General features: G+C 40.8%; 5 protein-coding genes across 5 annotated transcripts; 4 read left to right on the top strand and 1 right to left on the bottom strand.

Moving 5' to 3' along the window:
* Positions 1-649: 649 nt before the first annotated feature.
* Positions 650-3,079, top strand: MELLADRAFT_35740 (uncharacterized protein; the record flags this gene model as incomplete). Its single annotated transcript, XM_007409572.1, has 12 exons — positions 650-737; positions 840-952; positions 1,031-1,125; positions 1,192-1,246; positions 1,316-1,378; positions 1,451-1,612; positions 1,702-1,827; positions 1,927-2,059; positions 2,167-2,276; positions 2,367-2,428; positions 2,608-2,663; positions 2,757-3,079. Coding segments are annotated over 12 exons (1,386 nt in total), but the record flags the coding sequence as incomplete, so codon positions are not given.
* A 4,105-nt stretch (positions 3,080-7,184) lies between these two features.
* MELLADRAFT_86000 (uncharacterized protein) lies at positions 7,185-7,883 on the top strand (the record flags this gene model as incomplete). The annotated part of the gene is made up of 2 exons (XM_007409573.1): positions 7,185-7,376; positions 7,455-7,883. The coding sequence occupies 2 exons, from the start codon at positions 7,185-7,187 to the stop codon at positions 7,881-7,883; spliced, it is 621 nt and encodes a 206-aa protein (XP_007409635.1).
* A 4,712-nt stretch (positions 7,884-12,595) lies between these two features.
* On the top strand, positions 12,596-13,350 carry MELLADRAFT_106109 (uncharacterized protein; the record flags this gene model as incomplete). The annotated part of the gene is made up of 6 exons (XM_007409574.1): positions 12,596-12,679; positions 12,746-12,804; positions 12,845-12,909; positions 12,995-13,065; positions 13,163-13,238; positions 13,328-13,350. The coding sequence occupies 6 exons, from the start codon at positions 12,596-12,598 to the stop codon at positions 13,348-13,350; spliced, it is 378 nt and encodes a 125-aa protein (XP_007409636.1).
* Positions 13,351-14,853: 1,503 nt separating this feature from the next.
* Positions 14,854-16,883, top strand: MELLADRAFT_106108 (uncharacterized protein; the record flags this gene model as incomplete). The annotated part of the gene is made up of 5 exons (XM_007409575.1): positions 14,854-15,529; positions 15,602-15,661; positions 15,747-16,139; positions 16,226-16,512; positions 16,740-16,883. The coding sequence occupies 5 exons, from the start codon at positions 14,854-14,856 to the stop codon at positions 16,881-16,883; spliced, it is 1,560 nt and encodes a 519-aa protein (XP_007409637.1).
* Positions 16,884-19,170: 2,287 nt separating this feature from the next.
* Positions 19,171-20,383, bottom strand: MELLADRAFT_123437 (uncharacterized protein; the record flags this gene model as incomplete). The annotated part of the gene is made up of 6 exons (XM_007409464.1): positions 19,171-19,491; positions 19,567-19,579; positions 19,653-19,712; positions 19,780-19,911; positions 20,001-20,090; positions 20,176-20,383. The coding sequence occupies 6 exons, from the start codon at positions 20,381-20,383 to the stop codon at positions 19,455-19,457; spliced, it is 540 nt and encodes a 179-aa protein (XP_007409526.1).
* Between the last annotated feature and the right edge of the window lie 5,094 nt (positions 20,384-25,477).

Below are 25,477 nucleotides of genomic sequence, written 5' to 3'. Positions count from 1 at the left end.
TTCCTGTTTGTTTTATGCATTGGGGTATTAGTCAATTTCGCACATACTTAATTTCTATCATCAATAAAAGGCAAAACAGACTATAATGAGTCTCTCTTTAGACGGGGTCGTTCAACATTCGAAATGGCTCGAAGATGAAGGTCCTACTCGTTCGTCATCGATCGCCAAAAGAGACTTGGACGTAGCAGCGAAGATAGTTGCCGACCAAGAACTCACCGGCCTTACTCCAGAGGAGAATGTCAGGATACGACGCAAGATTGATAGGAACCGTAAGCTTGATTATCTTGAGACTTGATGTTGCAGCTTCTCCCAGCCTATGATTCATTTTCAAACCTTTTGCCTTTGCAGTGCTCCCTTTGTATGCCCATGATAAGATACCTCAAATGAGCCTTTGTCGCGCAATGTCTAACCGTGGCGCCTGATGGAATAATACTTCTTTTTTCTGAACAGAATGATGGTGACAAATTTTGTACACTTGTGAGTTGAATGGAAAGGCTTTGTCGCATCTAAAGCTCTTTGAAAACTCTGCTGACAAGAGCCATAAATAATAAATACATTTCAGCATGGATAAAACCACTTTAGGTAATTTATAGCCATGTACGATTGAGTTTTGTGACCAATTCTGATCCGACTTATCTTCTGCGCGCTGTCCTTAGGAAACGCCGCTCTGCTCGGATTACAAAAGGATTTGAAGCTGACTGCGGCTGACTACAATTGGCTGGGTACCATATTTTATGGTAAGTCAAGTCTTTTAAATGCACGTACTTCGAGTGCATGATGATTAACAAAAACTAACACGCCGGACTTCGCTACAATCTTCGCACCTTCAACGCGCAAAGTATCATACCTGCTGTTTGAATATCCTCAGAACCTCGCCCTTCAACGTTACCCAGTCGGAAAATGGCTAGCTTTCAATGGAATACTTTGGGCGATTTTAGTCGCCTCTCAAGTAGTGAATATGCCCTTTACCTGCTCCCTTGTGGCTCACTCGAAGTTCGACTGTCTCATATTTCGGATTCCCTGCTTCTAGGCGTGCAAGAATTTCTGGCAATTATTTTTGTGCCGCTTTCTCTTGGGAGCTTGCGAGGGATGTGCTACGTCGGCTTTCATGATCAGCACCTCAATGTAAGATATCTTCACTCCAATCCCCGCACAGAGCGATGATCTCATGATGTGACGTAAAATGTATAGGTTCTACACTCATCGAGAGCAAGGATCAAGAACAGGTTACTGGTTCCTGATGAATGTAAACAGTTATGACTGGCTGGTTTATGCGGCGATGCGTTGCTGAAGCTATTAATTTATTCTTCTCAAGGGTATCTCGGTGGCTACTAGCAGCTTCCTTAGCTTTGGTGTGCTTCATATCCGCAGCAAAAGCGTAAGTCACACGAAGCTCGGATAATAGTTTGCATCCCGTTGAAAAATCAGCTGATCAATGACCTCAACGTAGTTCCATCCCTGGCAATGGTTTTTCATTTTCACGGCAATCATCACAATGAGTGTATCACTCCTGTTGCTCTTTCTCTTTCCCGACTCCCCTGCGACCGCTTGGTTTCTGACACCGGACGAAAGGGTGAAAGCTATCTTACGCATCAAAGTCAATCAGACAGGCGTAAGTCATGGTCGAGACTGTTGTTTCTAGAAATAACACATGAACTGTGAGATGACCATAACGGGTGAAAATTCAATTACACACCTCAGGTTGAGAACAAGCATTTGAAGCGACATCAAGTTATGGAGGCTTTGAAAGACCCCAAGACCTGGGTGTGGTTTTTCTATTCTCTTGTGGCTACCATACCTAACATCACTAACCAACAATCACTCATAGTAAGCATCATCCTATTCTTTCTCGACTTCAACGGCCTTCATGAGGACTGGCCGAAACTCATTGTATCTACAAAATTGATTTTTGCCATTCTTACTCAGATAAAATCTCTGGGACATTCAACGCTTTCTACTACACTTTTGAGCTCGGTCATTGGATTCGTACAAGCCGGCTCGATACTCATCGGGGTGTTGTTAGTGAGAGCGTTCAAAAACTCACGAGCTATCGTAGCCAGTACGTTCATGCATTTTCCTTCATTCCGATTGGAGCAATCTAATGCGCTCTTGACCATGGGATACAACAAAATTTATTGAAACTCTTACTCTCTTCCAACTACGAAGTAATTATGTCGGTACCGAACATCTGCGCCACCATAATTTCTATCGTATTTCCTTGGAGCTCGAAAGTTGCGCTTCTCATCGCTATCTATCTTAGCTGGTTTGCTTCGACAGTAAGTCGGCTTCGACAACCTATCTTGATGTATCTATGTACAGAAACAGGTTGAATCCTAACCCATCTCCAATTCTCCGGCCATGCATAGCCATTTGTCATTGTACTAGGATGGATCACATCCACTACCGCCGGGCATACCAGTAAGTTCCGGTTTGTGATTTATATAAACAACGGCATATCATGCGACAAATGCGTTTATCCACTAGACCTCACCTGACCATCCACAATCTATGAACGGCAATTGTTAGAGCGAGTAACTGTACAATCGTTAGCTATGATAGGTAGGATCGCCCTCTCTTTAATGTATCCTTGTAATCGCATATTGACAGATATCTTCGCTATCCTAATTTGAAACGGTCAGGTTACTGTATTGGCAACATCATTGGTATGGTCCAACTCCGTTGCTTCTTCACTTCAGACAACCGAAATTCATAATGCTTTATCCGTTATCATCTCGTGACTACGATTCTTACTCAAGCCCCCCAGCTGTGGCAATCCCAGTACAAGCCTAGAAACATTGTCCCTTGGTCATTGATATTGGCCTGCTACTTGATTTGCTCCACATTGATCATCGGAATGAGGTTTTACTTGAAGAAACAGAATCGAACAAGAGATCAAGACGAGCTTGTAACATGTGCCGGATCGCCGAAAACAACCGTGGAAGGAAGTTCAGAAAACAAATACCATCCAACAGGGCTGGAACCTAAGGTGGACAAAGCATTTATGGATCTGACGGATCTCCAGAACAGAGGTACGTCATCATTTAATCTTCACAGAGAAGAGTCCATGTCAAGCAATTAAACAAATCCCACAGATTTTCGGTATGTATATTGATTTTCAGTTTAAGAATGATTAAAGAAGGGACCGAGGAACAAAAAAATCAAGCACCTCCACAACAATGATCGCCATTCATAATGTCCAAGTGGCATCTACCAAGTATAAGCTTGTGTAGAAAATAATTTCACGAACTTTTGTCAAAATCTGGCATAGGAATTCCTAATTACCCCATCTCGTGTAAGATCCTGTGCATACATGTGTCTGTTGTCCATGATTAAATCACCATTAAGTTTTTCAAGATAAGATGATCACACCTATTTTAATGAGAAGTTTTGTTGTAGTTTTATGTAGTCTGTGTTGATCTGATACCTTTGTCATCTCATCTGATGAGGATGGCTTTTGTTTTATTCTTGTTTCACTTGTGCTCATGTTTTCCACTGCATATTCAGCTTCAGGTCACTTGAATACCCACAAACTGTAGCTCTCAGATTAGCCTTGTACCAGTGGCACCTAGTCTGACCTTCACAACTAACATGATTTGAGGATTTTGGTGATTCAAGACAGTAAAATAGAGTGATATGCAATGAAAGGGAACATACATATCTGCAACCATTGAAGCCTATGTTGCAAAACTGAACTAAAAAAGGGGACCTGTATTTTTCCACCCGTTTGTGGTGTAAAAACGCAAGGTGGAATTTCAAACTGTTTCAAGAAAGATTGACAAATGTTTTTTGGAGAAAGTTGTTTCTGCAGCAAACTTAACCAAGTCCCTTGCCAAAGGCCCGAGCCCCAGCGAGGTTTCTGCAGCGGCCAAAATCAGAGAAACAGCTTGATTACAGGTTTATTTTTTTTCTGTATTCTTCCAATTAGTGGACTGCCAAATCAAGTCAGTGGCAAAACCCGGGTTTTGCATGTTGACAAGATTTTCGAAAAAACACAATGTTTGTCAAAATGTCTGTACACAGACTTACACCAACCATTTTCTTTTTGGGCTGGGCCGGGTTGGTCACCAAGAATGATGATTCCGGCTCCGCCTAGATTCTGGAGGCCAGGCCAGGCTAATTCCAAGCCTTACACCCCGGTGTAAAGCAGACCTGGTGCAAAATTTGAAAAATGCCCATATTTTCAAATTTTATATTGATATTTTGAATTTTGTGTTGGCAAGAAATCACAGTGTCAAAAACTGGAACCCATGGGTAATATGCAATTTTACACAAACGGTTTTACACCAAAAATTCCAGTGTAAAAATGCAGGCTTGCGGCCAAAAGTCCACTTTTACACAGAGAATCTTGGTGTAAAAATGCAATTCTACACAGTCGAAGTGCAATCTTACATTGCCACAAAAAAAATTGACAACAACATTCAAAATTGACCAAAATGATGAGCTTTTTTCCATTTCTTGTTTCATAAGAGGTTAAATTTTGCAAGGTATATGATCAACAAATGAGAATAAATTAAGGGGTAGGAGAATTTTACACAGGTTGCTTTACACCGCCCAACCCTGTGTAAACTCGACCCTGTGTAAAAATCAAAGTTAGGGCCTTTTTGTTAAATTTTATACATATATTTTTTTTTGGTCCGTGTAAGAAAACCCGGTGTAATGATGTCAGTGTAAAATTACGGAACCCGGCCAATACATGTAATTTTACACCGTGACTTTTACACATAAAGTTACGGTGTAGATAGTTACAGTGTAATGATCTGGGACCGTCCGGCGAGTTTGAATTTTACACGGGGTCCCTTTACACTGACCCCGCTCTGTGTGAAACTGGCCTGTGGTAAATTACCACAGAAGCTTCGAAATTCTAATTTTACACCATATCCTTTACACCGCACAGCTGCAAAGCCCTTCAACAAACAATCCCATGACAACATCCAAACAACACATACCTCAACATATGAGATGACCAAATATCCAAAGCATACCCACATCTCAGTGAGCCGGAGATTGGATGAACATTAAAATCAATCTGATCCCAATTTGGACCATAAAGGCTGGAGTCGAAAAGACTCTAGATATTCCAACGCCATATCCGCTAAGACCCTTATTTGCTATATATTCTGAAATTGTTTGAAGATTGTTTGAATCAATCAACTGATACAAATCCCAAGATGGGAGACGCCACATCCCACTATGATGGCGACCTTGCAACGGTGGAATTTCCACGGAATACACCTCAAAATCACTCATCCAGCTTTCCATTTGACAATGAACTGGATGAGTGTGTGTCCACGTCTTCCTCTTGCGACAAAGGAAACGTATTCAGTACTTTGTGTGATTCTGTCCCCCGTCAAAAGTGTTATTCCTTAACATCTTTTAACGGTTATCAAGAAGACCTTTACTTTCCATCTTCACCTCCGGCCACCATGAGCATCGCTTCATCTCCGATTAAAGTCGAAGCAGCTGCCAAGAAACCTACGCGGCCAGACCTACATCAAGTCTGTCCAAATCTCCGACTACCTACTGACAAAGGTTTGTACAAAACCTTTGTTGATCACGGTTCCAAAGTAGATGAGGAAAACTATCCTCTTTATCCAAACGGAAACACTGTCTATGTCAACAACCCCAAGCATCCTGCCCGGAATTTCCGTTTTATTGCTTGGACCCACACCATGTGAACGGAAACGACCAAGAAAAGAGAGTTGATAATCAGGTGATACTACTGTTTGGGAGTTATAAAATGTACCAACAAGAAATGCCACCTTGCTGCTTCACCTCCAACGTGTCCGAAAAAACTTGCTGTAGATATGTGAGTCTGCATCTAAGACTAAGTCAAGCTGGTACTTTTGGTGCTAATCATGACTCTCTAATTCTGATTATGATCACGGACAGACTAAAACCCTGTCCTATCTCTTCCTGCAAAGGATTTCGAAATCATGTCACATGCAATGCTACCTGTTGAGTGGATGTTGAGTTAGACTCAAACAAAGAGGAGGGTTGGGGTTTACTTTGACATCAAGGCACTCATTATCATGAATGGCCCGAGTCAAAGAAGGCGGATCCAATATCTAAAGATAAGCTGAAAGAAAGCATGATCAGCGACCCCAAGACCGGACCTTTACCATTGAAGGTATGAGTTCATTCCTACTACACTTCACATGTTTCGCATGTTTTTTTGAATAAAGTCACAATAAATGACCTCTTTGTTTACACAATTTACCATCAGGTTGGAGACGCGCATGTGGGGTCAGAACCAATCAAATCAGTCACGGATATTCATCCTTCCTTTGGCCATGCTGATTGTCTAGGCTACCTGCAACGTGATTTTCTAGCCCAGGCCGGTATAATGACTAACACCCAAGACCCCGAAGCAGGTGATAAGTGGCTCTGTACCATGATGGATTGGTCATGGTGAGCAACATCAGACTTTCTCGTAAAGAAAGTTTGATATAGTCTAATGCTTTAATAATTCCTACAGGAAAGGCCTGAATTTTATTTCTTCATCTGTGGCCGGACATGATGCTCACATAAGTTTCCAGACAAAATGGATGTCGGAAGTTTTGATTGAACCAGACGAGAAATCCAACATGTATACGGGGGGTCTTCTATCAGACGTGACTTATCGTTTTTTCAAAAATGGTTACTTATTGACCACTTCAAAGTACTGTGAAACTTTAAAACGATGGGTACCTGTGCTATTTTCATGGCTCGGCGGGCTGTTCGCGGAACACTACAAGATCCATTTCAAAAACCTACTACAACAGATTCAAAAAACTGATATGTCCGAAAAGAACAAGGGGATGATGGTGGAACAAGTAGTGGATTTTTCTCTAGCTCAGAAAGTTGGCTTTCAGGACGCGTACATGGAGGTCTTTAATTGCCACGATAAAAATGTAGCCTTATCTAAATTGCATGGATGTAGATGGCACTTCCATCAGTCTGTCACTGAAATTCAGAAAAACGGTAAGATTGTAAACTTGAGGCAGGTGGTGAGTCAATCTTCTGTGAAAATTTCTCATCATCTCTGACAAATTTCTTGTGGAATTTATACTTTGATGTGCTTTCCAAACAGGGAAACTGGGAGAAGAAAAGAAATGTAAGGAATTACTTCTCCCAGATGGACCCGGTTTACCAGACCTTAATGCAAGGTTTGACAAATTACGCCGGCTGTTCCCTCTAGCCAAAACATGGCTAGATTGGTGGGGGGCTTCCAACGTCCAAGCAATGTTATTTCCCGCCCGAAAGCGGATGCCGGAAGACAATCCTCCCTTGCCCGGCAAAGAGAACGACGACGAATAAATCGCTCCTCAATGACGACCGGACTTGCCTATGACTACAAATGGACAAGAGTCCATGCATCGTGTCTATCACATCCTGTGGTAAGTTTTCTTTCAAATTATTTATTTTCTTCTCTCCGATTTGATCTGATCCATTTAGAAAAAAATTGCTGATGCCAGTGGGTCACTTTCACGCTCAGCGATGGCAAATGCAATGTGATACTTGGTATCATTCAGCTAATTGTGTTTGCCCAGTGCATGGAGAAGGATTACCACGCAGTTCAGAAGGGCATTTTGATCACGTATGGTGGCACCTCCCATGATACTTGGGAGGAAGTTGTAACCGCCTTAGGAATGGCACCACCAACCAAACAAAAGTACACTCGCAACGACGGCCGTGCACCTGACACTACCAACAAACTACTCGACAAAAAGCATAGCAAACCCAAAAAACTAGGTCAACCAGTTGGATCGCAGAACGTCAACCAAAGTGCCATGACAACTTATCAATCTTACACCGCTGGGACCACGGCGGGTTCTTTGAACCAGTGTTGGCAGACTGCCACTCTCAAAAGCCTTTACGCCCTTTTTGGCCCCTCTTGGAGTTGATATTTAACGGTGAACAGCTCGGATTTGGTCAACTTACTCATGCGCCATTTCACAGCACGTTGCAACTTCAAAATTTCTGCGGATGGCTCTTCCCAAAGCATGGCACGTTGGCAAAGGCTCATTCACGAGGGGGTCCAAGCCCGATCTATCTCGTATGCCAATGATGCCTTGTCTTTGGCTGATGGCTTCATGGAGCTATTATGAGAGACTGCTGCAGACAAAAACTCTTCTTTGAGTCCTCTATTTGAATACACTATGAAGAAAACGGTCTCTTGTCTTCGCAATTCGAAGCATATTCAAGTTACCAACCAACGTCGAGCAATCATCAGATTGATGAGAGACAGCTTCACAAATGCGAAAATTCCGTACGCCAACGTTCACAAGTTGATATCTACGTGGCTTTCGGAAGGTTTTACCAAAGAAGGGATATTGTGCCATCAATGTCACCCATCGAAGCCAAAAGTCTCCCGTGAAAACGTGAATCCAGTCATCAAAAATCTGTCATTTGTGCAAAATAACTTCACCATTGTCTTTGATCCACAGTCGGCACCTCTACATCTATACTTCTACTTGGACGGCGTAGCTGGAATGACGGCGGACAAGCACAAAATTTATCAAGGCAAAACCAACTGGCCGGCTCGAATGGTACTTGGTGGGGTGGATTACATGATGGTTGCACATGGTTATTGGGCACATTTTCATTATTGGTGTAGGGTAATCAGGTCCATCGGCGGTATTCTGGGTGTATGGCACTTCAACAAGCGTGAAAATGGAGGTATTGCGCAGCTTGAAGGTACTGATGTCACCAGCATAGGTGGCTGTTCTCCTTCCACCAGCTGGATTTTCTACTCTCGGATGCCACAGGGCGATGAATTGGCCCATATTGAAAAATCTATTCGTGACCTCATGAAGGTATTTCCAAATAAGCACTCCACCATCCCCTTTTCCATGCCAACTCGCACATTTCCTTTTGGAGGGGGACTCCCTGAAGAGAATCACGCTCAAGATCAAGAACCTTTGAATACATCTGATTTGGAAACATTGGACGACATCAACGTGAAGGAAGTCAAGAAGGGGGTCAAGAAGAAAGAAGTTAACACTACGCCAAATTGAAAATTTACCGCTGAGTTTAGAAAATTGAGCAGACATAGAAAATTATGGAAAAGCTGGGAGGGGTCAGAAAAATATGAAAAAATTTTGGTTGGGCCCTTTGGTGCATTCCAATCATCTGGCATATTTTTTCATATTTTTACAACCACAATTCAAATAATGTCAGAAACCCAATTTTGGTCCAAAACTGGCAGGTAGAGACACAGTGACCTTGCAACACCAACAAAATCATCAATTTTGCTCCAAAACATGTAGTGTCTTGACATTCTGAATGCCACTCTGGCTCTACAGCTTGGGTGCACAAAAAAGTTGTGTGTCTCCAAGAATGGGTGAGATATATCAAGAGATGTACACAGCAGGAACCATATATAAGCATAGAAGTCATTACTACAATGGCTTCAGCACCTTAATAAACCTTGTAGAGCCATCATGTGGCTTCCATAAATTGCAAGTGTTCAGATGATTGAACAAAAATACTCATATCTTTGTGCTTGGAGGTTTTTGCCCAAATATTGCTAGTTTTGGACCAAATTTGAGTTTCTGACATAATATCCCCTGTGAGCAGTTTGCTTTGGGAAGACTTCAAAAATCATGGCAAAAATATGCAAAAATATGCAAAATGAGGGGACAGCACCCATGAATGGAATCGTTATTTTTTCAAATTTTTCTGACCTCTCCTGTATTGGTGATATTTTTCTACAGTTTCAATTTTCTAAACTCAGTGGTAAATCAGTGATCTGGCGTAGTGTAAGAAGAAGGAAGTCAACAAGGAGGAAAAGATTAAATTTGATTATTTTGAAGACGCAGCTGCGGCCGCCATGGAAGTGGACATTGATCATGATGTCGCCAAACTTGCACCTGCGACAAAATCTAAAGCAGGTATAAAAAAAGCTTCATTACATATTGATGATCCAAACAGCTAACTGACGATTCCTTTTCTCTCTTTTCCCGACAGCAACGCCCAAAAAGTGTCAGGCCAAATCACAGGCTTCCAAGGCCCCCGTTTCCAAAGACGCAAAAGTTAAGAAAGGTGTGCATCCAATCCTCTGTAGTCACTTTGATTGTCTCAGCTGATTTGTTTTGGGTGTTCAGCAGAAGCACCTAAGAAAGCCAATTGGAAAGGCTGGGTGGTTCTTGAAGATGGGGATGACAAGCACGTCAAAGAAGATAATGTGGTGGTATCAGAGGGCGAGGAAAAACCCAGAACAAGGCGCCAGCGACGTGCATGATGTTTTTTTGGCTTGTATCTTTCCTTCCGTTACTATAAATAAAGTTGATGTATACATGATGTGAACTGTCATTTGATATCAAGTAATATCAAATGATTTTCTGTTTTTTTTCTGACTTAAAACAAATTTTAAAATGTCAGTGTTATATATTCTGCGAGCCGGTGTAAAATTACACTTTCAATGTGATAAAATTTATTTTTACGCTGGCTGTGTTTACACAGGCTGGCTTGGTGTAATGAGGACTCAGTGTAAAATTCAACTTTACAGGGCTAGTCTTGATTTTTACGCTGACATTTTTTACACCGTAACTTTTGGTGTAAAAAGCACAGTGTAAAATTATAAGTATCAACCGGGTTCCGTACTTTTACACTGACATCTTTACACCGAGTTCTCTTACACGGACAAAAAAGATGAAAATATGTATAAAATTCAAAAAAAGGGCCCTAACTTTGATTTTTACACTGGGTTGACTTTACACCAACAAACACGGTGTAAAGCACCCTGTGTAAAATTCCACCTCCTTGTCATCCTGCACAAGAGTTTCTCACAATCACAGTAGTGATCCTCCAAGGTGGTTTGTTCACAAAATTGCATAGCCTCACTCAAGTTCAGAGGCCCCTTGGGGGCCTCAGGCATCTGACTCCATCCTGTAAATGCCTCATCAGGTTAGGGAATGGACCAACACTGCCAGCATTAAGGAGGTTCCCAGATTGGAATATGGGTCGTAGGGAACAGACAGCCTTTGTGACTATCTCATATTCCCATCTGAGAACCTCTTTAATGCCGGCAGTGCAAGTAACTTACCCATGGCACATCTTATCATCTGTTATTCTAACCCAAAAATGTTTGTAGACCTATCAACTGATCCTACACCATGTCTCTGTGGTGTTTGCTTGTCAACAAGCGCACACGAGTTGCCTTTGTGCCTCAAAGGCATTCTGTGTGCGCTTGTTGTAGGGCGACTGCCACAAGGACACAGTGCTACATCTTCTGTTGCACATCCTGTGGTCAAACTGAAAGTGTTGCACAACTCTTTTCCAAACCCTTTTCACAGCTTGTGCAGGAATCAAGGCTGCAACTATACTATACTATACTCGACTATACTTAGTATAGTATAGTCAAACTATACTGAGCTTGAACTATACTTGGTATAGTATAGATGAACTATACTTGGTATAGTATAGATGAACTATACTCAGATATATCAAACTATACTGTGCAGTATAGTTGCATAATTTGATGGAAAACATGTATAACACTTTTCCAGGTATAGTTGGTGAAAGGATACTATACTGAGTATAGTTGGGTAAAGTATGTTGAAGTGTGCAATTGACAGAGAAAAATCAGTCTAGAGAAGAGTCGGATATACGAGTAAAATGGTTAACTTGAAAATATTGTCAAGCAAAAGGAGACTTACAATGTTAATTAATTGCCCCAATGAGTTTCAACGAATTAGTTACTTATAGTAGTTGTCTCTCTTCAATTTACTTCTCTTTCCCATCTTTGGGAAGAGAAGTAAGTACATTTCTATCTTTTCACTATAATCAATACTCACTGTGCCCATGGAGGGCGCCCTAGACGTCGGGGGCCCTCAAGAGTACAAAGGGAAGCCTTTGTACTTGTTGGAGCCCCCGACGTCTGGGGCGCTCTCCATGGGCACAGTGACTGAAGTTGTTTTATCTGATATGTTGTTAATTTCATCCTTTATTGAATACATTATAAGTCTTTAATCTCCTTGAACAGAACCAAAGATCAGTTATCAACTTGTGATAACTTATAGCTAACATTATAAAACCTGAATTGATAACAGGTCAGAGTTCTTTCTCGTAGAACATTTTGTAGAAGGTTGTGCTTAGAGCACCCACTATGGTTGCGTTAACTCGGTGATTTAGCGTTACCCTAACGCTAAAATACCAACATGTCCACTATGGACCTGTTTTAGACCTGCGGTCCGTACGGCTGCGTCAAGTCTTGCACTTCGTGTGCTCAGATTTACGCAAGCCTACGACTTGATTTATTGTAGGAACTAGGGAAAGCAGACAATAAATCATCCCATAGTGGATTTCACGCGGTTACCAACTTTGGTAAAACACGCATGATCAAACTTCGCGCTCAGGAACGCAAACTTTACGATAAAACACTCCCACCATAGTGGGTGCTCTAAAAGGCATTTAACATTACAACTCTTAAGCTTAAGTCCGGCTTATGTACTTAGAGTGAGCCTCTTAACTGTAAATAAAGAAACAAAGGGCAATCCAACCCTCTTGGCTTGAATTTCCAATCAGAACCTCAGCCAACCCTTCATTCGACTTCCAACACTCGAACACACACAATCCACCTCACAAACACAAAACCCAATAGCTCAATATCAAGATGTCTGAAGCAATGGAAGTAGATGAGACCAAACAAGTTGCTGAATCTTCTAATTCTGCTCCTAAGAGATTTGTCGTTAAAAAGGTCATTCGATCTGTTTTCTCTTTGGCGAAATTCTTTCACTTATCTCTTGTCGGTTTGGCACTTTAGTGGAACGCGGTAGCTTTATGGGCCTGGGATATCGTTGTTGATAATTGCGCTATCTGTCGGTTAGTTGGTCTTACATTCGTACTCTTTAATCGACTATAGTTTCGATGATGAGAAGCTAATGTTCGCGATCTTGGTAATCTTTAGGAATCATATCATGGACCTCTGTTGGTTTTTCATACCTTCTTTATCCATGCAAGTACAACTCTGGATGACAGTGCTGACAATTTTCCTTGATCTTTGCCTTGATAGGCATTGAGTGTCAAGCCAATCAAGCTAGCGCGACAAACGAGGAATGCACAGTCGCTTGGGGAACTTGTAACGTCAGTTTGCTCGATTTTATGAAATCAAACTTTTTTCATTGATGATCCTTAACTGATTCTACGCGTCTTTTTTGTCATCTTCATTTTTATTCATTAGCACGCTTTTCATTTTCATTGTATATCCAGATGGTTGAAGACTAGACAAGTTTGCCCATTAGATAACCGTGAATGGGGTAAGTCGAAAAGTCTTCTCTCCCTTATACCATCAACTGACTAACGATTTTTGCTTTTTTTTACAAAACTCTTGTTTTGTTTTCTGTAGAGCTACAAAAGTATGGTAGATAAACAAAAAGACAAGGAATCAAATGTAATTTTTTCTTATGTATATTTTAATCATTACTGAATATCCTTGAAGGTTCATTTTGGATCCTGTTAAGTACTTGAGAATGAAAAATCCGCCTCTTGATTGTCGATTTTTTATCTTCACTGTGACACTGACATCCATGGATATTGGATACACCTCGTAAAGATTTGTGGTAATATTGAAGACCGTCTGAATGATGAAGATACGTTTTGTTGTGTAATCCATCACACACCAAAAAAGGAAACCACAACACGGTGTCCATGCAAGTCGGGTTAGTAGAAAAGTCACATTTTGGACCATTGAATCAAGGGATATGAGGCTGGTCTTGGTTAAGTTTTGATAATTCAATTCTTTTGTGTTGTCAAAAAGTAAACTTCATCATCATCTAGATGTACTAAATCGGTTCATCGACATAACTTGAGTATACTCCCAATTGCACTCAAGAGATGGAAGAGAACTGTTGATGTCTTCCTGTGAGATTCCTTCAGACTCGAGTAGCACAAAATCACTTCTAGGAGGATGCGCCGCCGCCAGTGTATCAGAGGAACTCACATAGTAATTATCAAGGAAATAGGCCGGGTAAAGTGTAGTGGAAGCGCACAAAGGAACATATGGGAATGTAGCCCAGATGATGGAAACATTTTCCCAAGGACCACGACTCTGAGCTAGAGACAGCTGTCTTCGGTGCTGGAGTTGGCAGTTCCTGCCCTTCATAATGCTTTTCTGATGTGTCAAACCGAACATTTTGATCTTGGGCTATACCATTTTGGTTATCCATAGCATTGCTTCACAAAAATTTATGGAGACTATAACACAACCCCAAAATGGACTTCATCTTTTTGAAAATCCATCTCACAAGATAAAACCCAGCATCGCCTGATACATTTTGTCATGGTTTACTCCCTGTAGTTACTGGTACGAGACCTGGATTGATGCCTTATGTCGTAAACTTCACAGGCGAATACCCGGATTTGCAACTGAAATAAGATGGATTTTTGGTATCAAAGGATATAGCGCATTTGTTTCATTCTGCGAGTACTACGCTGTAGCGAATATATTTGCGAGTGATATAGGGGGTCGAGAAGCCTCGTTGAGACCTAATTGGCTGCGAATTATATATAGCCCCAGGATCACAGAGTCATATGAAGATTAAGATACAGATGAAAAAACGCCGCAGACATGTCATTTCCTCATCAAAACGATCAGGAATAGGCCTTCAGCGCAGTTTCCAGTTGAGCGATGAAACCCAGCAGGAATTCTAGTAGATTAAGTTGGCCGGTTCGCTTGAGACTCTCTTCCCTTCCATCACGGTTTAAACGATTATTGAAATATTCTCCAAGTTATCAGAGCAGAGTCCTTCATTTTCGGGGTATTCGCTGTTCCTATCCCGTCACTCTAACATTCGTTGCTTTCAGCTTACCTTATCTAAAATTCATCGCATCTTCTTCCGACCACCTTACTGGCCAAAAATATTATTCAATACAATGGAGATGAATCGCAAAGACTTCAGCCTTAGAATTTTCTTTCTATTACCGATCTTTGCTTCTACCTTTTCATGCGTGGAAGGAGCGTTCAATGTAGCTGAAGATTTAGCACGGACTGGGGCTGGCGGTTCAGATGCCTTACGGTCTGGGCCTGAACAGTCATTAGCACTGGCAAAGCATCCTGAACATGAATCACAGATTGCAAACAGACCACTGGTACCATCACACATGATTGGTGGGCCGTTCCCATTGAACAACCTTCAACCCCCTAGTGGTATTGGAAATAGTGCAGCGCTGCAAGATGATTTAGCTCAGACAGTTCAGAAATTGAGTGAAGCACTAGAGAATACGCATCGACCAGGTTCGACTTCAAAGACCCCGGGACACAACTTCCGTGTAGATCCAACCTATTCTGACGAAAAACCAATTCAGCAACTCACAAATGAACAAAAAAAGAAGGCTTGGATCAAAGCTCATAAGAAGGCACGACTTCCACCCTTACACTCCGAAAAGTATGATTGGCATGTGGTAAGGTGGACTAAAGCATTAGGAAGGGGTACGAAGAAGGTCTTGGGTTACTTTTTTAGAGGGTTATGGAAGGTGATCTCATTTCCGTTCCGTACCATCATCAAAGACCCAAGGGAAGAAGTAGATCTGGCTACGGGAATTCAAAAACGTGAGTTAAATTATACTTTCAATTCAATTTAAGCGAGAGATCATTAATAGATTTTTTTCTCGGGGAAAATAGCAAAAGAGGCAATTGAATCTGCCCTGGACAAAGATAAAGCTTCAAAAGCACCGACCCAGTGTGAGTAATCCATGATGCTGTGCATGCTAATACTTTAGTCTGAAGAAGAGGTTCTCATTGAATTTTAATTTTTGAAAATCTCTAGTCCCTTTCATCAAGGAGGATGATATGATGCACAGAGCTCGTTTAGTCGGACAACAGGTACAAAGTAAAGGTGTCGAAGCAATCAGGACGGCTATGAGAGAAAATCGACATGATCAACAAGATAGTGTGATTTCCGAATTGAGAGAACTTCCTAGTTACCTAGAAGCTCAAAAAAATCTCTTCCAAGCTCATCAAATCTTGTTGCATAACCAACATGAATTAGATCCACTTGTTCAACGCGTCTCTAATGTTTATCAAGACGAAGCCAAGATGCAAGACTCAATGGAAGAAATATTTGGAAAGTACGTTGAGTATTTTCGGCATACTGAAGGCTTGAAGGATGAAAGTTTAAAGTATGCAACTCCTCGAGATATATTGGATCACTATATTCCTTGTAAGTGTCCTAAATTCCTAATTGTCATCAAAATTCTCCTATAGTGTGAATGTTTATTTATACTTCAAAATTTGTTTGAATTCAAGGGATTCAGCACATTCCGATTGGTTCACTAGACTTGCTAGTAAAGGAGCCAAATTTTCTTGAAAAGGTACTGAAAAGCAACATTTTAGGAAAAAATGAAGAGGAATCTACAGTAATTTGGAACAAACTCAAGACGCATGCCAAAGGAGTACGACAACTTTATGGGAAACCGGCTGAAGAATTGACTCGATGGCAAAACGTAATTTCACAATACGAATCAAAACTACAACAATTATCGGGTGGAGAAAAGGAACAGCTTTCTACTCTAGTGCCACAATTTGATTCCCTAGTGAGTGAAGCATATAGACATGCTACCTAATTCAAAGTTTCAATTTTATTTCTGACACAATTTTTCTTTAGGCCAAAGGTGAGGTGAAGGAGAGTCACATGTGATGATTTTCAATTATTTGAGATTGTCAAGTGCTGGACGGAGGTGTTTGCTTATGGCTTCATTAGATCTCATGTGTAACCTGAAAAATACTTCAGGATGACGATGATATTTAAATTTGACTATAGACTTATAACTTAAGTCTAAACACAAGTGTGAATAGAACACCACATATATATATTCACAACATTTCTCTGCTCTTTCCATGTCATACTATGCAATTTGATTCGCAATCAAGTTTTATGACGACAAAGGCCAATCTTTTACCATGAGCAATTCCTCTTCAAGCTATGGGATGGGGTTAGAAATCATGATAATCAATTTTTTTATGTTTTTCTAAATCATTGCTTCAACTTCAAGTGTCATTAGAGCCTCTAGTGCTATTAGACACATGATAATGTGTCTTTCCCGCAGAATTATGAACACCTTGATAGGGCACTACAGGCAAACCACTCCCTTCTGATTTTAGGGACTACAAGGATTGAGTTTCAAGAGGGAAATGCATCTATCTGGGATTTGTGAAAATCTACAATATTTTGTATTGTTATCTGAATCAACACAAAGGCAAAATAAAGCCATTGTACAGGGTTATTGTTATGAGCATATTACACATTATACACATATGTTTGTACTGTAGACGTCTGCACTCCCATGTCTACCTTTGACTGAGCGTCGTGACTTTGCTTCTTCTCTATGTTGCAATCTCATTATCACGCATAGCATCCTTGCCCCTGTCCCTCATCTCAGACCTTAACAGTTACGTAAGATGAGTGAAAGAAACTTGGCCAAGGTGGGGTGAGGGAAAGGAGTGTTGTGAGGTGCTTTACAGCCCCCATCTTCTAGGCTCTGGCGTGTCTGGCACACCAGAGCCTACCACTGACTCCATGAAAGATTCAGAAAGATTTCAAAATGAATTCAACATAATATATGAAAGACTGCATGTAGGCGCTTTTTTGAGCTGAAAATTGGATGTAGGCGCTCATTTTTTAGCGCCTAAATTGGATTTCCCATGTAGGTGCTCAAAAATAGTGCCTACATTTCAAATCAGATATGTAGGTGCTCAAAGATTACGCCTACATTCTGAAATTTTGAATGTAGGTGTAACCAAATGACGCCTACATGGGTTTTTTAACATGTAGGCGTCATTTTAGATGGTTTTCAGTGCCTACATCATAAATGTAGGTGCTTTTTTGTGGGAAACACAGCGGTGAACCTCAGAGACTACACGCAAAGCTTTCAAGTAATGGAAAGATGATATAGTCCAAGTAATGATTCCTGAATTTGGATGGATCTAAAAATAGTACTCAGTGAGCTTGCTGATGTTAGAAGCAGGACTGTATTTAGAAGTGGAATCTCAAATGCATTTTGTAATGGTTCACAAAACCACTACATGTGATATCCACTCCCGCTGCACTTAAGGAGAGAGACCTGCTACATACACAAATTAAGAAGCAGGGCAGTACATAGACCCACTTGCGCTACATCTCAAATTTGGTCTATTATTACAGAATGATGCTAGAGGTCCATTGCTTTCCTGCGGGTGGGCTAAACACCTAAAGATAGATTTTATGTATAAAAAAACGTACAAAGGGAATAAAAAGCTTGAACCTTGGACTCTTCAAAAGTTCTTGTACTTATTGTCATAGATTACTCCTGATCCATTCATCTAATGTGGAGAGCATGTGCAAGAGGTGGGAGAAGAACTCCAGGTATGGTAACCCTAGTTCAGTCTTAACCCTACAGTTGACTGTGAAGGTAATCTTACCAGGACCGTTCTACCACTGTGGAATCCAGTCTCAGTTCCATGAGACCAGCAGACCAGTTTGGCGTGGTGTGGGGGTAGTCTCAAAGGTGGGATACGGCTAGGATGGGGTAGAAAAACCCCTCCCTATGCATCTCACCTTTGAGGCAAGAACAGGCCTGAGAAGATCATGCTTCTCAACCCCCCGGGTGGTGGGTCGGTTTTTTTCAGAAATTTTGATAAGAGAGAAATTTTTATACGAAGAATCCAAGTTGCAGGAGAGTCAATGAGACAGTGCAGGAGAGAATTGTAGGAGGGGAGAGAGTAGAAATTTTTCCTCTCTATGGCTCCTCCAAATTCCATGGTAACCAGATGTCATCTGTTTACCCCGTGACATCCTGCCTGTCATTGACACTCCCTCTCCACTTGAGAATGGAATTTTGTGTACCTCTGCAAGCTCTGGAAACACCACCAATTTTGATTAGATGGCTGTTTTTCTCTAAGGTGTACTAGTCTTTTATACAAACAATATGCTCTGTTAGTGTTATATGCAATTAAGCCAAAAGCACTTTAAAAAAAGAGTGGGAGTCAGAGGGCGTTTTTTTTACAATTTTTTAATTTTTTGTAATATGAATGGAATATACTGGAATGTCACACAAGGCTTGAGAATAAACTGAAAGGGCATATTCAATCAGAGAGAGTCAATTTGGCACATTAGGCATTCCATTGCGACCACGAGAACACAAAAAAGACTAAAAAAGACCGATATCTCAAGTTACATAAACAAGGCTTGCAACTAGACAAAAGCAAGGTGTGCATATAGACAAATGCCCGGGGAAACAGATTGCTAATGCATTATAATGTGTTCCATACTAAGAAAGCTACAGTGTATGTATCTAGTTTCCCGGTGAAGATCACAATGAGAAAACAAACTTCACTCCATGTTTCCAAAGCAATTTGTGTAGAGAAGAATTGTAAGACTTTAAGTCAAAAAAGGAGCATAAAACATGAAGATGAGTTTTGCCGACTAATCCTTCATGTTCAATTAGGTACTTCGAGCCGGGGAAGAGTAGGGCCTATTTCATGAATCAAAACCAAAGCCCTACAAATTTGCGAGGGCTGGATCGCTCATACTGACACTAGATTCGCAGATGAAGAAACATTGTCAAAACATTGGCCAGGATGTATCTGACAAAGATCAGGTATAGACTTACCATTCGGTGCAAGCTGCAGATAAAAAAGGAAGCACTATCAGGGTATATTCAAAGGGATTATTGTTCAGAGAAAACCATCAACTTACTCGTTTCTCCTACGCACTGACCCTTACAGCTGTAGATCTTCTGGTCCTGAGAAGTGCAGACTTGTAACAATCATGGGGAATCAGTTGTGGCTGCACTGCCCAGCTAGAGAGCTAGAATTCCACTTACGGACTCGTTGATCGGTGTCGTTGGGCGCAGGCTTGAAGTAATTGACTTCACAGGAGACGCGAGCGACAGTGGCGTTGGAAATGCTGGTGCTATTGGCACCTGTGATGATCACCTCATTGCATTGCTCGCCAACTGTTTTTATTGCACCACTCGTTAGTACGCAGATTTGTGGTCACCGCGCATGGCGTTATAGGAGTAAAAGTGTAAAAGCAAGTATGAACCTGGATAACCAACGCAAGACTTGGGGTTACAGAACCCGCCAGTAGGATCATCGAAGGCTTTACAAGCTGCTTCCGTCGGAACAGTTGAGTCTGACACAGAAATAAATGACAGACGTTAGGCCTCTGAATATACCAAAATGGCATCGGAAGATAGCTTTGAATTTGATGAACTCACAATTTCCTGTTGGATCTTGCGTAGGGTCAGTCGAGTTCATGGCCGCCAGGTCGGCTTCAGAGATAGGCATGAAAGCTTGACTACATTTCATGGTAACGATCTTTGGTTGGGCACCCGCTGGACTGTCTGCTGGGCTAGCAGGGGCATCAGCACGGGCTGAGTAAGCACACGCTGCCACGAATACAAGGGTAGAAAGGAATGAACGCATGATGATCTTGCTTAAATAAGTAACGAAAGTGATTTGATTGAAAGATTGGATTTGCGTGGCAATGTATTGGTTGAATTTGACTAAAAGAGTGGTAAATCAATGCAACTGATGTTAAGGCTTGTGAAAAATGTTTGGATCGGGATTTGATGAAGGGGAGTTATTCTAGCTGGCGAGAGCTGGCTTTTATAGATTAAAGCCTAGCTGCCTCTGCATGGTATTGCAAAGTGTAGCTATGAGGGTTTGACGCATCAGGATCTGGTGAAGAGTTTCGAAGTCATGTAACTCATCGAGCATCTCGACTTTGCCGTTTGATCGTAGAAGGAATGACTGCGGACACAATTATATCACGTCCCAGATATTGTCAGAACGGAATCCACAACTCCAGGGACTGTCAATCAAGTCCTTCCACGATCTGAATTTGTGACAGAAATCAGTGATGATGAGATACACGATTGCATTTCGCGAGAACGAGTCGGCGAAAAGTGTCTTCTTCATTTATTTCGAGGATTGAGTTCCAAATCCATCTCGACTCGCAGTCTCAACTGTGCCAAGATGGGGAAGACTGCTTGGTAAAGGGAGCTTGGCTGCAAGCCTAGTAGAATGTATGCAAAACTTGGGCGCATTGAAGTTCGATCAAACATGCTTTGATTTTGTCTCTGCGTTGAAGAGGCCGCGTGGACTGCGCTCACCATCCTGAGGCAGGACCCAGGAAAAGTACCTCTCAACTACTTGTTTGTCCGAGAATGACTTTGTCAAGTTATCCTCTAGAGTCACATTGTCAGAATTGACAAAAACGACGTTCCTTGAGTCAAAAAAGCCCCAATGAACAAGCGGCAACCCCGGAAAATCGTCCAGATCTGTGGCAGTGCTGATCTCATCATGGACAAAGCAGACCTTGATGCCATGTCATTACAGTCATAAAGCTTATTTGAAGAGTTGATAGAGGGTGAAAGAACGGAAGAAATGTGTCGATGTTATGAACGTCTTGTACCAAAAACTTTGAGATCAAATCAACCATGCGTTGGTCGTCTGATTCTATCCAAACGTATAGCAAAGTGAACCACAATGGGTGAATCTCAACTAAGCTATGCTAGTCCTATGAACAAAACGGTGAGATGTCTACAAGGTCAACAATGATAAATTGTCTTTAGAAGGCACAGAAACTAAAAAAACCTGGCAACAATATCATTAAGTGCAATTGATTCATTTGTTTTTTGGTTTGTTTTTCTCACTATTGAATCTGCCATCTTAATTATTTATTTGGGTTTTTATGAGCTCTCATCACACTTTATGATTGGCTTGATGGTATTAGCTCAAGGCACTGGATTATCAATATTTTTAATGGATTCAAGTTGTTGATGAGAACATTGGTGAACACGGCCAGGCAAGGCCAGCAAGAGTCGGCACTTGTACAGCGGGGATTTTTGGGGGCTGTTGATGTAAATTTTGTGATTGTTGATGATGTGCATTGTGATTCAAGTAACATCCTAGAGCCACTGTAAGAAACACCAAATGTGCCATAACCTCAAAATGGAAATATACACTGGAAACTCACCCTGAAATCCCCACCAAGTGTATCCCAACCCAGTCTGTTGCACCAGACCAAAACCTCTCACTTAAATGATAATCTTTTGTTTTTGGCCTTTGCTATTTGCAGCCCACACAAAATCCATGTAGGCGCTGTTGTGAGCAAAAGGGCTCATCAAGCAAGAATTTATAAAAAAATAAAGTAAAAACATAAATAAAATAAAATGGATAAAAAGGAGGGGTATCAGATGAGTGTAAGTGTAGTGAGAATCGGCAAACACTTCAACATCTCCATCAAGGTTTAATAACGGGTGGAAGGCTGCATTTTTGTTTTTCTTGATCAACAAATCAATTGCTTTTTTTTATTATATATAAATATATATATACATTTCTTTATTTATTATTTTTCTACTTTAACTTATTTTAATCTTTTTTATTATTTATCTTATTTTTTTTTCATCTATGTTCATTGGTTTGGTTATAACTTATGAGGGGTGGAAGAAAGGGAAAAGAGGGCGCGGATAACTGAGTAAATGGTAAAGGGGTGATAAGGGCAGTGTATACAGTGGGAAGTGGACGAGGACTATCACAAGCATCGGTTATCAAGGGGGGGTCTGCTCCGGAAACTCCGAGGGGAAACGTCTTATGAGGAAATTGTGGTTTGGGGTGTAATCAAACATCAATTCGCATTAGCATTAAGCAAACAAAATAAGAACTTACAAGCGACTCGGGTACCAATACGATTAACTTTTGTGGCCTAGGTAGAACATCAAGTGCAAGGGATAACGGATGAGGGCTACTCATCACCTCGAGAAAGTCGATAAAAGATAACACTACTGAAACACACAAATTACGCTCTTAGTCTACGGCCCTCGCGGCGAACTCCCGTATTTGTATATTGTTATAAACAGCGTGTACAAGTTCCTTGCAGAATCAAATTCAACGAGCTAAGGCACTTACAATCCTCGTGCTATTAGTAACCAGACTGGGGTAAGGATGTAAAAGGGGAAGAACTAGGGAAATCGATTCCCGGACTCACGAAACAGCTGCTCGAAATTCAATTACCTTAATTTCAATAAGGATCCCTCGGCCTTAGTCTTTGTTTTACATTACATATTATATACCGGTTTTTGAAAACTCGTTCCTCGATCATGAGTAAAGCCGCTCCTGCTATAGATAGATGCTCGGACATGCGTAGAATAAGAATTTGGGAGTTGTGTGGATTGTCTCACAGGGTCCAAATTTTATACTCACGACACATTAGCAAAGGAATCATACATGTTTGGTATCAAGATAGGTATTACTCATACTGATTATTTGTAGATTGACTTCGCTCAACACCAACCAGGTGTAAAGAGTGTGTTCCAAAGCTGCACAAAGTGTAGCCTGGCACCAAACATACAACAATCTTGACACAATCTTGGAAAAAGCTTTGCTAACACGTCGTGAGTGCAAAATTTGGACCCTGTGTCTCTTGTTGTATAAGTTCCTTTATCCTGGTTTCGTCCGATAATGATTAGTGATATAAAAGGGAAGGGGTTGTGGGGGTTTGTGGAGGTTTTTTTTTCTTCTTTTCTGCATCTCTGACCGCGTATTGGTTAAATTTAATAAAAATTGTTAGACTTACTATTATAGTCCTAGATCACTTTAAAATCGGCCCCCTCTAAACGAGGGTGATATTTAATTTTAGTCCAAGTTATAATTTTTTTTTTTTTTTATATTTCATTCAGTAATTCAACCAAGTGCTGTTTAAGTTGCGTAATACTTCACGGGAATAACACCATTTTGTTTTTTTTAGGGTGTTGAGTTTCATCGTTGCAAGAGCTTCACAATCTTAAGGTTGTTGAGTTACCTTATCTCGAGAGCGTGTAAATTGTGCGCAATCTCTTCCTTCATATTTAAGTTTATTTCATCACACAAAAATTAGAAAGGGCAGTCTAAGACACTCCTAGCACTAACAAGTACGCGAGTGCTAGTTGAACCCTTTTGAGTATTGTTTACTGCCTGTTGCAGTAAAGTTACGACAGCACTGCCAAAACAGCGCCTACATGAAGGTTTCCCACAAAAAAGTGCCTACATTTATGATGTAGGCACCTTTTCCGATTTCAAATGACGCCTACAGGCTGAAAAACCAATGTAGGCGTCATTTGTGTACGCCTACATTCTAAAAATAAAATGTAGGCGTAAATTTGAAGCGCCTACATTTTGTAGGCGTCACAAAAATGCACCTACATCTATTTTTTTAACTGTAGGCGTAATTTTTGTGCGCCTACATATTTTAATACCAACACCCTTATAATTTAATACCAACACCCTTATAATTTAATACCAACACCCTTATAATTTAATTCCAACACCCTTTTATAATTTTATAATCAAATGTGCACTCTTACATTTAATACCCTTATCATTTAATACCAACACCCTTATAATTAATCTCACCACCCTTATAATTAATCTCAACACCCTTATAATTTAATACCAACACCCTTATATATTAATACCAGCACCCTTATAGATTTGTATTCACACGTGTATAAGACCCTTATAACTAACTTAAGCGCCTACATGGAAAAAACAATGTAGGCGCTCAAAAAAAGCGCCTACATTTTATATTTAGAATGTAGGCGCTTGAAAATAGTGCCTACATTTTATTTTTAGAATGTAGGCGTACACAAATGACGCCTACATTGGTTTTTCAGCCTGTAGGCGTCATTTGAAAAAGGAAAAAGCACCTACATCATAAATGTAGGTGCTTTTTGGCGGAAAACAACCGTGTAGGCGTAATTTGGACAGCACCTACATGGATTTCATGTGGGCTGCAAATAGCAACGGCCTTGTTTTTTCATTTATCTTACTTTTCACAGAAACCAAACATTTGAATGCCAGCCTTCCTATGTTTGGTCCACCATTTTTGACTAACTAATTCCCATAAGGAAACCTCAGCACTTGAATTCCTCAACCACAAGTTGACCAACTTCCAGATTAACATAGGACAATGGCCTATTTATAAGCAAGTTCCCCAAGAAAGAAACTAAACATTTCCAAGAACAGCAAGAACTTACCATCCTTTTCAATCATCAATTGCAGTATGGTACATTTTCTATGAGCCTATTTTTGTTCTTTTCTTTCTTTTCAATTCATTCTTTTGTTTGAATTCATCACTGGCATGTTTCTTCCCTTTTGATTTCATTGGGGCTTACATTGATAATTTTCTTTGGTATGTCATCTCAGCAGGCCTGCCAAAAACAAAAACAACGTTGCAATATGTACTTGCAGCTACCAAGTTCCTTTTGTTTCTGCTTTTGTATTTTATAATTTTTTGTTGAAGATGGCATTGACACTGTTGGTTTCCTTTTTCTTTAGATTGGCTTCTCCTTGCAAGACCCAGTGGTTCCTAAGTTCTGGATCAACCATCACACCAAATTGTTTTCTCTTGTTGCCCCTCAAATCTCCTTCTGGAGCAGCTCCTCACTTGATTGCCTTGTTTGCCACCTTGATGGAGAATTTCATAAACTGCAGTCCTTCCGACACCACCCATTTCTTCTCAATGGTGTCTTCTGCGAC

The sequence above is a fragment of the Melampsora larici-populina genome, assembly GCF_000204055.1.
Source record: "Melampsora larici-populina 98AG31 unplaced genomic scaffold MELLAscaffold_16, whole genome shotgun sequence".
Lineage (NCBI taxonomy): Eukaryota > Fungi > Basidiomycota > Pucciniomycetes > Pucciniales > Melampsoraceae > Melampsora > Melampsora laricis-populina.
The sequence above is the reverse complement of the archived record's forward strand: the minus strand, read 5'-3'. Positions and strand labels throughout refer to the sequence as shown.